The sequence below is a fragment of the Amyelois transitella genome, chromosome 21 (assembly GCF_032362555.1).
Source record: "Amyelois transitella isolate CPQ chromosome 21, ilAmyTran1.1, whole genome shotgun sequence".
Classification (NCBI taxonomy): domain Eukaryota; kingdom Metazoa; phylum Arthropoda; class Insecta; order Lepidoptera; family Pyralidae; genus Amyelois; species Amyelois transitella.
This window is the reverse complement of record NC_083524.1, coordinates 2,330,790-2,347,872: the sequence shown is the minus strand read 5'-3', so window position 1 is coordinate 2,347,872 and position 17,083 is coordinate 2,330,790. Positions and strand designations below refer to the sequence as shown.

The 17,083-nt window shown below is 37.0% G+C and overlaps 2 protein-coding genes and 1 non-coding gene across 7 annotated transcripts in view; 2 read left to right on the top strand and 1 right to left on the bottom strand.

Annotated features, from left to right (window-relative positions):
• The window catches only part of LOC106136631 (protein kinase C and casein kinase substrate in neurons protein 1), a 100,118-nt gene extending 95,604 nt beyond the window's left edge, over nucleotides 1-4,514 (top strand). For all 5 annotated transcript variants that reach the window (XM_013337239.2, XM_013337240.2, XM_060950215.1 and 2 more), the window contains 2 exons: nucleotides 429-631; nucleotides 1,637-4,514. In XM_013337239.2, the coding sequence (XP_013192693.1) occupies nucleotides 429-631; nucleotides 1,637-1,749 (316 nt within the window). In that variant the 3' untranslated portion in view covers nucleotides 1,750-4,514. The remainder of the gene's footprint in view (nucleotides 1-428; nucleotides 632-1,636) is intronic.
• Nucleotides 4,515-4,915: 401 nt separating this feature from the next.
• Nucleotides 4,916-16,449, bottom strand: LOC106136621 (putative Ras-related protein Rab-33). Its single transcript, XM_060950359.1, has 5 exons — nucleotides 16,176-16,449; nucleotides 12,625-12,744; nucleotides 11,599-11,748; nucleotides 6,955-7,068; nucleotides 4,916-6,081 (listed from the first exon to the last, which is right to left on the bottom strand). Exons 1-5 carry the CDS (start codon nucleotides 16,368-16,370, stop codon nucleotides 5,998-6,000), a joined length of 663 nt encoding a protein of 220 aa, XP_060806342.1. The 5' UTR covers nucleotides 16,371-16,449; the 3' UTR covers nucleotides 4,916-5,997.
• Trnat-agu (transfer RNA threonine (anticodon AGU)) lies at nucleotides 8,007-8,080 on the top strand. Its single transcript has one exon. It is a non-coding gene; the product is annotated as a tRNA-Thr (tRNA).
• Nucleotides 16,450-17,083: the final 634 nt, after the last annotated feature.

Genomic DNA, 17,083 nt, shown 5'->3' with positions numbered 1-17,083 from the left:
GTACCTTCTTATCCCAGCATCAACCGACTTCAAATCTTCACCTGTCCGCCATCAGACCACGACCCGTCCTACCTCCGCCTGTCCCTAAGGCCGGAGACCAGTCGCAGCAGATACACCATCACGGATCTGACGGAATTCGTGTCTTTAGAGTTAGAATCGTCAATTACTTATTGTAGTTCTATCTTATGCCTGTATATTGTTCTTATAGAATAGGATAGAATCCATAGATACTAGTAGTTTAGAAACTTAACGGTTGAGTTTCGCAATTTCTCTACACAGTATCCAAACGTAACATTGGATGTGTATCTATATAAGTATTTATTATGAAATATAGTATCGTTGAGTTAGTATCTAGTAACACAAGTCTCGAACTTACTTCGAGGCTAGACTCAATCTGTGTATATAAAAAAAATATATATATATTACAGAAACGGCACGGCGTCAGCGCCTAAATCCAACAAGAGTTCCCCCGCCAAAGAGTCCGCTAAGGGGGCGGAAAATCCCTTCGAGGAGGACGAGTGGGACGAGGAATCGGGGGGCGCTCTGACCGACACCGGGGAGCCCGGGGTGCCGGTCAGGGCGCTGTACGACTACACCGGGGCGGAGAGCGACGAGCTGAGCTTTAGACAAGGTGAGCGATGGAGCGAAGAGATGACTTGTTGGATGTATAAAGACAATTACCTTGGACGAGCGTCAAAATTAAAAAGTTAATTGTTGCTTATGTCAACCGCTACGTGGCGCCACTTTTTTTTTCCACTGTCATGTCTGTCGCGTTGATTGTTTGCTACATTCTGTAATATCTTTTCTATAAATAACTAAATTTACTAAATAGTATTTATTTCTACATGACTCCTGCCCGATGGCACACGCGATGTCGTTTTTATCGCGCAATAAACTATCGCTGTTTCGCTTTTTTTTATTATGACACGAAACGGGATAGTAATCGTTTTTCGTGTAAACGGCGTCGCGCGTGTCATGCTACGAGGGTTGGTCGTTGCGTTATTTGTAATGAAATAGACAGTGAAAGTAGGTCTGTAATTTCCTAACTTGTATGAAGTAAAGCTATTTTTGGTTCTATTAAAAGTGTTTGCATCTAGTGGGCTGTTAAATCCTCTCTTTTTATGAACAAGTTCGGATAAACAATACCGATCTGATAAAAACAACACATAATGTATGTGTATGTATAAGAGTGAAAGAGAAGGAAGTATTATGTCGTCTCTAGCACACACGGCCACCATGATATATTTTGGACAGAGTTCATAATGTAAGGTACAATGAGCATGTGTGTCTGAGAGCCGATAAGTATCAAACTAACAAAAAGTGCCGTGTGGTTCCCGGCACCAATACAAAAAAGAATAGAACCACTCCATTTCTTTCCCATGGATGTCGTAAAAGGCGACTAAGTGATAGGCTCACAAGCTTGGGATTCTTTTTTAGGCGATAGGCTAGCAACCTGTCACTATTCGAATCTCAATTCTATCTTTAAGCCAAATAGCTGAACGTGGCCATTCAGTCTTTTCCAGACTGTTGGCTCTGTCTACCCCGCAAGGGATATAGACGTGACCATATGTATGTATGTATGCTAACAAATGTTTGGGAAGGCTATTAAAAATACGATTATGTTGTTGTTTTTCAGGAGACCTATTTGAAAAACTGGAAGACGAGGACGAACAAGGTTGGTGTAAGGGACGCAAGGACGGGCGCGTTGGACTCTACCCCGCCAACTACGTCGAACCCGTGGGACACTAGCGGCGATAAAGCGGCCACATCGCGGCGATATCGCGGCCACATCGCGGCGATATCGCGACAACATTGCGTCGTAATCGTATGCTGCCTAATTCTATGCGCCTACATCGATTTTAGTTCCGCGATATTTTTTTAATTCTGTGTATTGATGATCGGTGCGGCTTTGGATTTGAATGCATATTTGCTAATAGCAGAATATTTTTGTGCATAATATTATTACGTATAATGTGGATGAAGCAAAGGAAGTATGCAGGGATCGTGGCAAGTGGAAAGAGGTAGTCTCTGCCTACCCCTCCGGGAAAGAGGCGTGAGTTTATGTATGTATGTATGTATAATAGTTTTCTTAAAACAATTATGCTTAATGATTTTTATAGCAAGGCTTTACATGTGATGACTACATCAAAAGTCGTATCTAAATGAAAATAAAAAAAGCTATGGTAGATACGATTTTCTTTACAATTATGCGTAATAATATTTATGCTCCCCCAACCAAAGTCGTTTGGTATACAAGAATTGCTTATTGTAATCTTGTATTATCCAAGCCGTTAGTGGATTGGATTATTTAAAATCCAATAATATTCAGGCCATATTTCTATTGCCTAGATAAGTATTTATTACCAAATTGCACACATCGTTTCGATTTTAACAAACGTTTTAATGAAAAATAATACACTTTGAATAAAATGTATTTGTATCGTTTAAACTCGTTCAAATCGGATACGATGAATGTATTTTTGTAAAATCTACTTTGTTCTTGGTAAACCTGCTTTGTGGACGAAATACATGTTGGAACACGTGCTAGTCGCGAAATTATGTTATAGTACATACATACATATAACCCCAAGTAAGAAAAAGCAGCAAATCGAAATTGTTATTTCAAGAACAAATGTCTTATGATCTTATGTCTCCGCTAAAATCCATCGAATACTGTCTTTTTGACGTGTTTAAAATGTCGCAGTTTTGGACCCAAATTTTTGTACATTTTCTAAAAGCAATTTTTCGTTGTGTGAATGTCGCAACTATTAAAACTAGATGTTACAACTTGTGTGAAACAGCTGAACGAAGTTTACTCTTTTTGTATAAGTATTGAACTTTATAAAGTGAAAATTGTATAAATTGTTTTGCATTGTTGAATACCGCGCGGGATTGTAAGTTCAGGATATTTTTGGATGAAATTGTTTGTAAGTAGGTACAACGTGGAAACCAAAAATGTTTATTTGTATTAGTGACTTTTTACATGTGGTTTTACATTTATATCGATATTATCTCCGCTTTATTGCGAACTTCTCAGCGAATTGAGAACCTCTTTTTTATAAGGTACATCCAGCGCTGTATCTTGAAATTTCATTTTTAAAGCAATAATTCAGTTTAGCAAAATGCAAGAAAGTTTTTAAACATCTTTTGATCTAAAATAGACATCATTGGTGCAATTTACAATACTGTTCACCATTTTTTAAAGGGTTGTTGTTTTAAATCTTCTGAGATGTTGGCAAAAAAGCGGTCTATGTTTCTAAGTCGGGATGTATAGACGACGCTCGGTACCAACTGGAGACAAACCTGGATAAGCCAAAAAGCGTACAACACTCGGCATATAAGTTGAACCAAAATGATGGGCTCACAATGGATGACATAAATTTGTATAGCGTTGTTTTCAGATTGCATAACTTTTTTTTTCATAATAGTTTTAATAAAAATTATGCGAAACAGTGATTATGACAAAACGTATGGAAATATGTCGGTCTACCCATCCGGGAAAGAGGTATGATTTTTGTATGTACACTTTTAATTATGTGGCTCGTTTATCCAAATGGGGTCACCATTTGGATAAACGAGCGTAGGTCAACTTACACGCCGGACGCTGTACGCCAATATTGTAGGCAAACCAAACTTAGTGGCAATGGGATTTATATTTTGTGATATAGTGACTGTCTGTCACTGCACTTCAGTAGGTGTGGTATGTACATATACACTATAGTGTGTTGTCGTCGTGAATATAATGTAGGATGTATTTATTTCCCATTGTATATAATGTATAATGTTATAACTATGCGTATAACGGGGTTTGGGCGCTTACTAGCGAGTCCGGAGTAAAAATGGGCCTAATGTTGTTACTATCTTTTTTATTCAGATTATTGTATGCATAATCTAGGTAGGTGCTATGCCTAGTAAAACCTAGAGCCAGATTGGGCCTATGTAAGACTTAAGACATCCATCCATCATAGCAAAACTCTTCGTCATATTATGAACAGCGGATGGCATAAACTTCATTTCGCATAAAACCGTTTGATATAAATGCCATTCGAGTTTTGCCATTATAAATCGGTCAAACAATATTTTTACGCCAAAAATTCTTTTAAAGAAGTTAACCAAATAAACATAAAGATTTTGCCAAAAAGAGGAAATGTGTTTGCGAATTTTTCATTTCTCACTTTTATATTATGATTGCGGTCCGTTGTACGCTATGTAAACGCCCCCTCGTTGTTAGGTTAGATAATAATTATAATGAATGTCCTGATAATGTTTACCCTTTCTTTTCCTTATTTTTTACCTCGTTCTGATATTGTTGTACATGTTTAGACGGAAGTCATTAGTCGAGGACGCATTTTATCACTTGACTTGTAGTTACATTAGTCTTAGCTCTTGTTTTCGTTGTTATGGGTTCAAACCTCGTGCAAATTCTTTGTATTATATTATTATCAGAGAGAAAGTGGTTTTGGACCACTTGTGTTAATATATTAATATTGGTAAAATAAAATTGTTACATATGATTCAATGTGTTTGATTTATAACAAACTCTGTATCCTGTGGATGTTGTAGGTACCGACTTTAAATAACAAAAGCAACAACATTCAATACAGGTTAGGCCGATTTCAGAGTCACAAGTTACACTTGATAGTAGCCCCGTTTCAATAGTAACGCGGCTCGCCCGACGTCAGCGCTGCCAAAGTGCCTGTACTTTGCAACGAAACGCGATATTCGTTTCACAGCGCTCCGCCGGTCATAAGCGCGGTTTGAAACGCGCTGCTCAACGGCGCGTCTTGCCGGTGTCCCTCTAAAACCTTAGTGACATGCTGCAGTCATAAAAATTCACGAAATTTAACAGTTTTGTGCACTGGATTGCTTTTTCTGTAAGGCATAAAGGTATTAATAAAAACATTTTTTTTCAACAAGAAAGTATACATTTAATCTGTCTCTTAAAATATTAATATAAATAATTTATCACTCACAATACAGGGGGAATGAAAATCTTAACTAGGGCACGATTCATTGAAATAAAGATTGTGTGTGTTTCAATTTATTTTGTACTTCAAAGACTATATTTTCTTTAACTATTTATGGTAAAAATTATTGAAAATAATTTTAAGTATTGCTGCAAGCTACCAAGGTCTGATAATTTATGTATTCTTTGCGTTCCAATAGTTTTAACCAAATAATAATAAAAAGACGCAAAAAATATTAATAAAACTGGCAATACTAGCGCTAAATTTATTGTAAGCATATTATAAAACAACACTTATGTTTATAGAGATCAAAAAATAAAAAATATTAATAATTATACAACCTACAAAATCTAACTTACCTTTTAAATGCACTGATTTTATCCCGGCTACATTACGCGAAGGGTATTTTAACATAAATTTTGATTTTTAATTTATTTTATATAAATTTATGTCCTTAGTAACTATACGAGTTGCTTTACTTATTTCTAAGACGAAATTAGAATGTTATTTCAAATGGTATCAAAATACAATTAATATAATTTTGGCCAAAAGAGACGGATCAACAAGACGGTCACCAGGTATATTTACCTGCTTAAGTCTTCATACATCTGTAGGTATAGCGCCCGGCATATAAATTGAACCAAGAACTCGATTGAACTCTATGGACGCTGCACAAAAAAGATTTTTCACAAACTATGTCACATTCTAGGATGAAATTATATGCCGGGTGCTTTACCTGAAGAAATACCTGTGTCGTCCAAATCTTAAATTCGTGAAACGCCATTCGCGCGTAATTCAACCAATTACAGCGCTCCATAGGTTATGTTCGCAAAATGAACCGCTGAATTTGGTTGGTCTATCCTCGCACGTTGTTAATGAATAAGACATAACTTCCCTCTCTTTCTCTATGGTTAACCACAAAGAGTAAAAAGAATGTGTTATCGTTTATCGACGTTTGTGAATCGATCCTCAGGTCTTCTTTAGTAAAATCAAACAATTTTCTTTGAACCAACTTACAAAAGTAATGGACCTAACTACACAAACATGTGCTGTCCCCTGGCTGCGGCTGTCGTTTTTGACGTCGCAAATTGACGACGTTGTAACTATGTTCCCCCTGGAAATAGAATAGAATAATTACATATTTACATATAATCACGTCTATATCCCTTGCGGGGTGGACAGAGCCAACAGTTTCGTAATAAAATAGACGTAATGATGGAATTGAGATTCAAAAAGTGACAGGTTGCTAGCCCATCGCCTAGAAAAGTATCCCAAGTTTATTAGCGTATCCCTTAGTCGCGTTTTACGATATCTATGAAAAAGAGGAGTGATCCTATTCTTTAGAACATGTGAATTTTGTGTATCAAAGAACACAGTTAGAATCTTTTGAATTAAATATTGTTTTGATATCAACAACTTAATTTAAACACCTTTTACGAGTATTTTGAAAAGAAGACAGTGATAACCTATTTTGCATTAGGGTTACAATAGGAACTAATCCCGAACAATACGTCGGGTCAGGTCAGGAATAGGGTTAAATTCGAAACAATTTTTTTTATTATTATTCCTAAACCCACGACCCGATTAGGATTTCGGTTAGGTTTTGAATGGAGTATCCATAATTTATACTAATATTATAAAACTGAAGAGTTTGTTTGAACGCGCTAATCTCAGGAAATACTGGTTCGAACTGAATTATTATTGTGTTGAATAGACCATTTATCTAGGTAGGTAAGGCTATATATAAAATCACGCTGCAACTATAAGGAGCAAAAAAATAATGGAAAATGTGAAAAAAACGGGGTAAATTATTCATCCTTGAGGGCTTCAATCATGCCCAAAATAACTATTCCACGCGGACGAAGTCGTTCGTCAAATATGCATGAAAAAAACAATGAGTGTGGAGGAAGCGGGAGAGGTCTGCAAAGATCGTAGCAAGTGGAAATGGGTGACAGGCGTGATGATATGTATGTATGTATGAAGTCACCTCAACACTGACGACTCTTAATGGCTGCTTGGAGTATAGCTTGTGAGCCAGGGTCATGAAGATGGACTCCACCGTGTTGCATTCCGAGTCCAAGAGGGCCGACGTCTCGAATAACTGCGGATAATCACTACATAGTATAAAACAAAGTCACTATTTTAGTCTGTTTGTCTGTATGCTTAAATCTTTAAAATTACGCAACGGATTTTGATGCGGTTTTTTGTAACAGGTAGAGTGATTCAAGAGGAAGGTTTTTATATATAACAACATTTATAATTTTGCACCAGTGCGAAGCCGGGGCGGGTCGCTAGTATATACTATGACTAACTTTTGCCCGGGGATTTACTTCCGTGGGAATGTCCAGGATAACATATACATATAGTCACGTCTAAACCTTGCGGGCTAGACAGAGCCAATAGTGTTATAAAAAACTGATAGGCCACGTTCAGCTGTTTGGCTTAATGATATAAAGGTGATAGTGACAGGTTGCTAACCCATCGCCTAAAAGAAGAATCCCAAGTATACAACCCTGTCCCTTAGTGACCTGTTACGACATCCATGGGAAAAAGATGGAGTGGTCCTATTCTTTTTTCTATTGGTGCCGGGAACCACACGGCACGATATCCAGGAAAAAGTAGTATATTATAGTTACTCCTGATGTTTTGTCTGTGTACGAAATATCATCAAAATCGGTTCATAGTTTTTGAGTTTTTTAGTTCAAAGAAAAATGTTTTCTTTTTTTTTATATTATAAATTTAATTATCACGGCTCTTAGACAGTGCCAATGTCTCGAATATTGTATTATGGTTTACCGTTCGTTACCAAAACTTCCATTATTACCTTCGCCTTTTACGACATCTATGTAAAAGAAATGAAGTGGTCCTATTCTCAAGAACCTGGACCTATATCTCATTATTTAAAAAATCACATAAATATTTTTTTCCAAACTACGTTACGTACACATCACACAGCCAGCCAAATTAAATAAAGATTTTTCAAGATGACTTCACTATGTGTTCGTCTACAGACGCGTATTTTTGGTAAGTGAGGCCGTCGGCGCCGTGGCTTAGTTGGTTAAAGCGCCTGTCTAGTAAACAGGAGATCGCGAGTTCGAATCTCGCCGGGGCCTGTGTGATATGTTTTTTGGATGTTTTTTTTATTACATACATACATACATATAATCACGTCTATATCCCTTGCGGGGTAGACAGAGCCAACAGTCTTGTAAAGACTAATAGGCCACGTTCAGCTGTTTGGCTTTAAGATGGAATTGAGATTCAAATAGTGACAGGTTGCTAGCCTATAGCCCATGATAGTGTAAACTAAAAATATTATCAATTTGAATATATAGTTCACGTGTCTTTTCTTAATTAAGATACTTTCACGAGGGTAATTCAAGTGATGTACAATATGATATGCAATCAAGATTTTGAATTGTGTTGGATTTTTCTTTTCATAATAAAAATGTATAGACGTAATATATATAACATTAATGTAATATGTATAACAATACAAACATACACGGTTAGGTCATGTTGGAAAAATATTTTTTTCTGATTGTTCTGGGTCTTGAATGTTTAGCTATGTTAATAATTATGTATTTTTCAAAATATGGTATCGCTGAGTTAGTATTGTAGCGGGAGCGATGATTCGGCTCGACCGCCACCAAAGGGAAGATCTTCCGCCAGGCTAGGTGTTATGCCTGGGGAACCGCGGCTCCAACGATGTTGTGTCGGAGGTTGTATATATAGCTCCAATCCATGAAATCTTTGAAATCGCGTCTCAGATTCTTCGCTGCTATTGGTTGAGCGCGTCATTTTCTTAGCGATGATTGACAGTAGTTGTTTGATTTGATGTTTGTGGCGAGTGGCGTAGAGATGTCGCCACAGTACTCCCCCCCAAGACCGGAGGTCTGAAGTCTTGATCTTGCTGTGCAATCTGTGCTTCAGTTGTAGCTTGCAAGTGCCAGTTGTCTTCCAGTGAGTCGGAAGTTGCTCGAAGTCCTAGTGAGTCAGGAGTGAGCCGTTGCGTTGCTCGTAGTCTGCGGTGAGTCGAGACAGTAGAGAGCGAAGTCGACTTTTTGGCGCCGGGAGAAATCGTGCAGAGCTGCCACGCTGGAGAGAAGAGCGGCCGTCGAAGAGATCCAGGCGTGGGCTGCGGTAGATGCGTCGGTCGCTGAAGTCGATGAGAGTGAGTGCGGGTGGAGACAGGACCAGGAAGCTCGTTGAATTGGCTGCGTTGGACCTGCTGCGATACCCAGTTGCTGGCTTGCTGTGAGACTGCTTGCAGAGTGAGGAGTGATGCTGAGGATTGGAGTTGATGATGAAGAAGGTTGCTTCCAATCACGTCGGGGTCACCAATGTAGCGGGAGCGATGATTCGGCTCGACCGCCACCAAAGGGAAGATCTTCCGCCAGGCTAGGTGTTATGCCTGGGGAACCGCGGCTCCAACGATGTTGTGTCGGAGGTTGTATATATAGCTCCAATCCATGAAATCTTTGAAATCGCGTCTCAGATTCTTCGCTGCTATTGGTTGAGCGCGTCATTTTCTTAGCGATGATTGACAGTAGTTGTTTGATTTGATGTTTGTGGCGAGTGGCGTAGAGATGTCGCCACAGTATCTCATAGCACTATCTCCGAACTCTATACGAGGCTAATTCAATCTGTTATTTGTCCCGTATATATATATGCCGGGACAGCTAGTATATATATATATATATATATATATATATATATATATATATATATATATATACATATACTAGCTGTCCCGGCAAAAGTTGTTTTGCCCGATAAATAACTTTTAAGTAATTTCTAGTTAAAAAAAAGTTAAGGATGGACAACCCTTACTCTGGGGTATGAAAAATAAATGTTGGCCGATTCTCAGACCAACTAAATATGCTCAACAAATTTCATAAAAATCTGTCAAGCCGTTTCGGAGGAGTACGGGAACGAACATTGTGGCACGATAATTTTATATACATTCAGTCAGAAAAGTATCGGGAATGGATTATTTATTTATGGTTCCAAATTCAAATTTTTGTTTTTTTGTTGTTGTTAGATTGGCACAACTGTTTTCCATTTTGGCGCGGAGTTTGAGTTGCATCTGTTGTTTACATTAAATACAGTGCTATTTTTAGTTATATCATATCTAGTGTGTATTGCTAATTTCATAATGGATAAAAACATCGAACAAAGAGTTTGTCTTAAATTTTGCATTGCCAATGGAATATCGTGTTCGGAGTCACTGAAAATGTTACAGAAGGCTTACGGTGAATCGACTTTATCAAAAACTCGTGCTTATGAGTGGTACAAAGCGTTCAAAAGCGGTCGAGATGTGATGGAAGATTTGCCTCGCTCTGGTAGGCCATCAACGTCTGCAACTGAAGTTAACATCGCAAAAGTGAAGGAAATAGTGACTGAAAATCCTCATTCAACTTTGAGAGAGATAGCCACCGAACTTTTTGTATCTCACGAGTCGATCCGTACCATTTTAACTAATAATTTGGGTATGAAACATGTTGCCGCTCGGCTAGTCCCAAAAGACCTGAATTTTTTTCAAAAACTCAATCGCATGAGAGTCGCTGAGGACATGCTAGAACGAGTCAATTCCGACTCAACATTCATGAAACGCATTGTTACTGGTGACGAGACGTGGGTTTACGAGTTTGACATGCAAACTAGTCAACAAGCTTCGGAGTGGCGCCTTCCAACTGAACCGAAACCGAAAAAACCACGCCAAAGTCGTTCAAAAGTCAAAGTTATGTTGACTGTTTTCTTTGACTATCGCGGTGTTGTGCACTCGGAATTCTTGCCGGAAGGTCAAACGGTAAATAAGGAATATTATTTGAGTGTTATGCGGCGTTTAAGAGAGCAAATCCGACGAAAAGGCCAGATTTGTGGAAAGAAAATTCTTGGATTTTGCACCATGATAATGCACCTTCGCACAAGGCCATCATTGTGAACGAATTTTTAACCAAACACTCAACAAATACCATCGAGCAACCACCATATTCACCAGATATGGCTCCAGCCGACTTTTTTCTTTTTCCTAAACTCAAATTACCACTTCGTGGCACCCGTTTTCAATCGGTAGAAGACATAAAAGAGAATTCGCGGCGAGAACTGACCTCAATTCCGGAAACAGCGTTTAAAAAATGTTTTGATGATTGGATTATTCGTTGGCGTAAGTGTATCGTTTCTAAAGGAGCATATTTTGAAGGTGATAAAATAAATTTGGATGAATAACAAACAGTTTGTGTATTATTGATCTTTTCCTGCTACTTTCTTGACAGAGTAGTATATACTAGCTGTCCCGGCAAACTTTGTTTTGCCATATAAATAAATTTTAAGTAATTTCTAGTACAACCCTTATCACTAAGGGGTATGAAAAATAGATGTTGGCCGATTCTCAGACCTACTAAATATGCTCAAAAAATTGCATGAGAATCGGTCAAGCCGTTTCGGAGGAGTACGGGAACGAACATTGTATATACATATATGTAGTAAATAAATATATATATATAGTAAACAAATAAATTTTATATATATATATAAAATTTATTTATAAAGTAGTAATAATAGGTAGTAAATAAATAAATTGTATATATATATATATTTATAAAATTTATTTATTTACTAGACTAACCGGCATGCCATATTTGTCAGCCAACCGCTGGGCATACGTCGTGGCCAACCTGGACTCGGGAGTTCCGCAGTCACACTTGTTGCCGACCAGCACCCGAGGGGAGTTCATCAGGCCATGGGACTCCACTTCCTCCATCCAGCTTACTATTGACTGAAACATTTTTATAGCATTTCACAGAGGCCAGTGGTGAATTTATTTTTGTGCGCCCACAGTACATGCCCATGATAGACTTATATTATGAAAGAAATATAAAATATTGATGAAAATCTGAGTGAGGTAAAATTAGAGTGCCGTGTGGTTCCCGGCACCAATACAAAAAAGAATGGGACCACTCCATCTCTTTCCCATGGATGTCGTAAAAGGCGACTAAGGGATAGGCTTACATACTTGGGATTCTTTTTTAGGCGATGGGCTAGCAACCTGTCACTATTTGAATCTCAATTCTATCTTAAAGCCAAATAGCTGAACGTGGCCTATCAATCTTTACAAGACTGTTGGCTCTGTCTACCCCACAAGGGATATAGACGTGATTATATGTGTGTAAAATTAGAGTTCCTTAAAAATCTTCCTTCCATATGCAACATTTCGCCTGAACATATCCTTCTAGTATGGTAGACAGGAGTCTGTCTTTGACCACGATCAGGCTCAGATAAATCAGGAAAAGGAGTGTCTCCTGTCTGACTTCTTCATTTTCCTGTGGGACCATTTCTGAGAATACTGGACATAGAAAGTCTGACATTCATGACGGGGCACTTATTAGGTTGCACTAGGTGAAAGCGCTATGCCCTAACCGTGAGGAAACCTGCACAATCCAGACAACTGAATGTGTAACCATGATCCAATACAGGTTAGGTTCCCCTGCAATGGTTGCGGAGGTCAGACGCTTCATGTAAATAAGTGGCTCGCCCAATCGAGGATCCATGGTCAAGCGCTTACCCTGGGTTCCTCTCCAGAGTGGTGAGGATGCAACCAAGACCATAAGCCAGAAAGAAGGTGAAAGCGCTAAAAAAGTAAAGAAACCCTTACATGGAAGGTCTCTGGCTTGGTGACGTCGTAGACGATGACCACAGCATGCACGTTCCTGTAGTAATGCTGCACCATGGACTTGCGGAACCGCTCCTGTCCAGCGGTGTCCCATAGCTGAAGCTGAAATCAAAGTATTACATACATACATGCATACATAAAATCATGCCTCTTTCACGGAGCGGTGGGCAGAGACTACATCTTTCCACTAGCCACGATCTCTGCATACTTCCTTCGCTTCAACCACATTCATAACTCTCTTCATGCAAGCTTGGCGGTTTCGGGTACTCTTGACCTGACCCTTTGCCAGGACGTCCTTAATTTGATCAAGATAAGTTCGTCTAGCCCTCTCATTCCGATTGAAAGTATTTGATGTTAAAAATGTTGTTTTGGTGTTACTGGTGAAGATATAACAAATGGAAAATTTATGGTTACTGTCCGTATTTACAGGTAAAGTTACTTTTATGTAATGAACAGAAATGATATATGGCAATTTATGACTTTTAAAAAATGTATTAAATGAAGTTAATTATTTATGCCAATAATACAAAAGAAAAACCAGTTTGGGCTATCTAGGTATTGTGATATGATGCAACCTTATCGTATTAGGGGAAATTTGTAAAATTTGATTAGATCCACTTTATCTGAACATAGACAATTATACAAAGATCAAAATTGAACTTGAAATAAAAAATAAAACAATATTAGTTATCAGATGAACACACTGCCTTGAGGAAAACACCCATACTTGACGCAACAAGTATGGTGTTCCTCAAGGCAGTGTGTTCGGTCCTCTACTTTTTATTATACTATTAATGATCTAACTTCTATATGACATTAATTGCCACAATCAAATGCAACACTATTGATCTATATAATTCAAATATATGTATATAAAATGTTGACCACATAATTAGGTGGCTTGACAATAATAATCTAAAAACAAATATAAAATAACGAATTTAATGCATTTTAATCAAAGATAGAAGAAGTAATTTAGCAATAGGATAACAAAGTCATGTTATAAATGAAGTCCAAGCAGACACTTGATTCTAATTTGAATTGGAAAAATCATAAGATATAATCAGTAGATGACTTAGTAGTTTGAAATTTTTTTTTATCAGAACTTTCTAAACAAATAAATACTAATGAGCTTATAATAGTGTTGGCACGAAAAAATTTTATTATTATTATGGGACTTAAAATTACTACTACTAGCTGTCCCAGCAAACATTATTTTGCCATATAAATAATTTTTATTTTTAAGTGATTTCTTGTTAAAAAAAAATGTTAAGAATGGATAACTTATCACTAAAGGGTATGAAAAATAGATGTTTGCCTATTCTCAGACCTACTCAATACGCTCACAAAATTTCAAGAGAATTGGTCAAGCTGTTTCGGAGGAGTATGGAACAAACATTGTAACATGAGAATTTTATATACAGTTAGGTGCAGAACTGAGTCAATGTATCGCTATTGTTTAATTATATTTAATATAATCCTTATTTAATAAATAATAACCGAAAATTTTATGTTATTATTTGAATTTATATCGTTGTGTTAATTAACCATTAGATTTTGTCCTTTAACTATATGTCAAAACGTTGTAACATTTGATATTGATTGATTCACTTTTGCACCGTGTTTATAACCGACTTGCGCTCACACGTATAAACGCGTTTAAACTCGTTAGAATTGATGGAGAAAAAGCAAATTCGATTTGTTTATACTCAGTGTATTTATACATCGCACGAGGAATAGTTCAACGTTATACTTTTTTTTTCATTATAATCATGAAACCAACTCCGAAGAATATTGTAGAGTCTGCTAAACAGTTACTCATAAGTGGAAAATCGACAAGGGATATCGCTCATATGTTAAACGTGAGTCAATCTACTGTACAGAGAATAAAACTAAAGTGTAAACTTCCCGTGCCAAGTAATGTTGGTGGTCGTACTAAAAAGTTATCTGAAAGAGAGGTAAGGAAAGTTATTCACTATTTAAGATCAAGTGAAGCGTCTTCAGCATCAGAAGCAGCGGCGCTTTTAAGACAAGATACTGGCACGTCAGTAAGTAAGTGGACTGTTCGTCGGGCATTACACAATGCGAAAATGCAAGCTGTAGAGAAGAAAAAGAAACCTCTCCTTACAAAAAAAAATATTAATGCTAGAATAGACTTCGTAAAACAATATATGGACTGGTCAGAAAGTGATTGGATGAGAGTTATTTGGTCAGATGAGACTAAAATTAATAGATACAGCACAGACGGGCGAAAATGGGCTTGGAAAAAAGAAGGCGAACCTTTACAAGCCAAGGATTTTATTCAGACAGTGAAACATGGTGGTTGTAATATCAAACTCTGGGGCTGCGTAACAGCTTACGGCGTGGGACCAATATACAAAATCGATGGAAACATGAATGGAACAATGTATCTTAACATTCTAAAGACACATCTTATGGAAGCTGTTGAAAATATGCCATTTCCTGTGAGTGAAGTATTATTTCAACAGGGCAACGACCCCAAACATACATCAAATATAGTAAAAAAATGGCTTGTTAAAGTCCTTCCGTGGCCATCTCAGAGTCCTGACATCAATCCCATAGAAAATTTATGGGCATATTTGAAAAGCATGCTATTAAATGAATATCAAGCACCACCATCAAACCTAAATATTCTATGGGAACGTGTACAAGAACAGTGGTACAAAATTTCCACCCCAGTATTGTGAAAAACTTGTTAAAAGTTTGGTCAACAGGTTAAACGCTGTTAAAAAAGCAAAAGGTCTTTGGACAAAATATTAAAAAATGTTTTTATGATTATGTTTTTATGTTTTTCCAAATGGTGCAAAAGTGAACCAATTATAATTGAAATGATTATCTATGAAAGTTACTATAAAAACTTATTACAGTTTTTTAATTAAACTTATAATAAATAAGGTTTTCAAATATAATTATTTTTTTATTATTTTGTAGTTAATCCCAGTTTTACAAGCCTTGTTTTATTTAAACATAAGATACTGACTCAGTTCTGCACCTAACTGTATAAGTTAAATTACTTCTTGAAGATAAATTTTGAAACATTCATCATTCATATTTTGAAACATTTGTTTATTTTAATGTTGATAAGATATACTAAGAACCATTAATTTTCAGCTGGACAGTTTTAGATACCTACTTCTGTTTATACCTCCTCCTTGTAAAACATGTAGGACTCAACATAATTAACACAATGGACATATTTATATGCATGTTTAGCATGTTATCTTTTAGAGAAGCATTTGCCAGTGGCTTTGCTCATGCAGTTTTATTGCAAATTCCTTTAGAATATTACTTTTTTCCATGAAGAGTGCTCACTTATAAATTGGTTACTGCTCACTTATAATCTTTTAAACAGCAATTTTTTCCCTTCACTATGTCTAAATCTCAAAAGTCCCTAAAGCTAGATATGACTCTGGGCTCTGTCTAATCGGTATAAGATACAGGTTTAGGTATTTTTTTATTTAATGGTTACAATGTATAAAAGGTATATGATATGGTAATATGATGGTGCTTACTTTTATGTCTTCATTATTAATCCATATGGTTCTTTCCCTGAAATCCACACCTATTGTAGCTTCTGAGATATCTAGGAATTTCTGTTCGCAGAAACGGTAGGTTAAGCAAGTCTTCCCAACACCAGAGTCACCTAGCACTATAATTTTAAACACTTTTTTTTGTGTAAGTCCAGGTATTGCTTGGCTATTAGACATTATAAACAAATTATTATAATAAATATTTTAAAAGTTTAAGTTCCTATTTCAACCAACACAAAACATAATTTGAGAGAAAACGAAGCTCAACTGTCAATGTCATTGTCTTGTCATCACGCAGAACGGCCATTATTCTGACAAATCATTTTCAGTGGCATATTTTTCTACCACTCTCAAAATTACTACTAAAATGTTGTTTTCTGTGAATAAGTGGAACCTTATTCAAAATTCAACAATTTTTAGTCATTATTTATTTATTTTTGGTCGCTGAAAAAGGACCACCTTGGAGGCCAACGGCTATCTGAGATGAATCCGTACAGTTAGTGTCTTACATACATACATACATAAAATCACGCCTCTTTCCCGGAGGGGTAGGCAGAGACTACCTCTTTCCACTTGCCACGATCTCTGCATACTTCCTTCGCTTCATCCACATTCATAACTCGCTTCATGCAAGCTCGGCGGTTTCGGGTACTTTTGACCTGACCCTTTACCAGGACGTCGTCCGTAATTTGATCAAGATACGTTCGTCTACTTTCCCTCCACACTCTCCTTGTATATCTGCTTAGTCAACCTGCTTTCATTCATCCTCTCCACATGACCGAACCATCTTAACATACCCTTAGTGTTAGTGCCTTTCTTAACTTATTCTTAATTCTACGGTTTAGGAACTAATAGGGATGTGACATTGCTGATAAAAAATCGATTTTTAT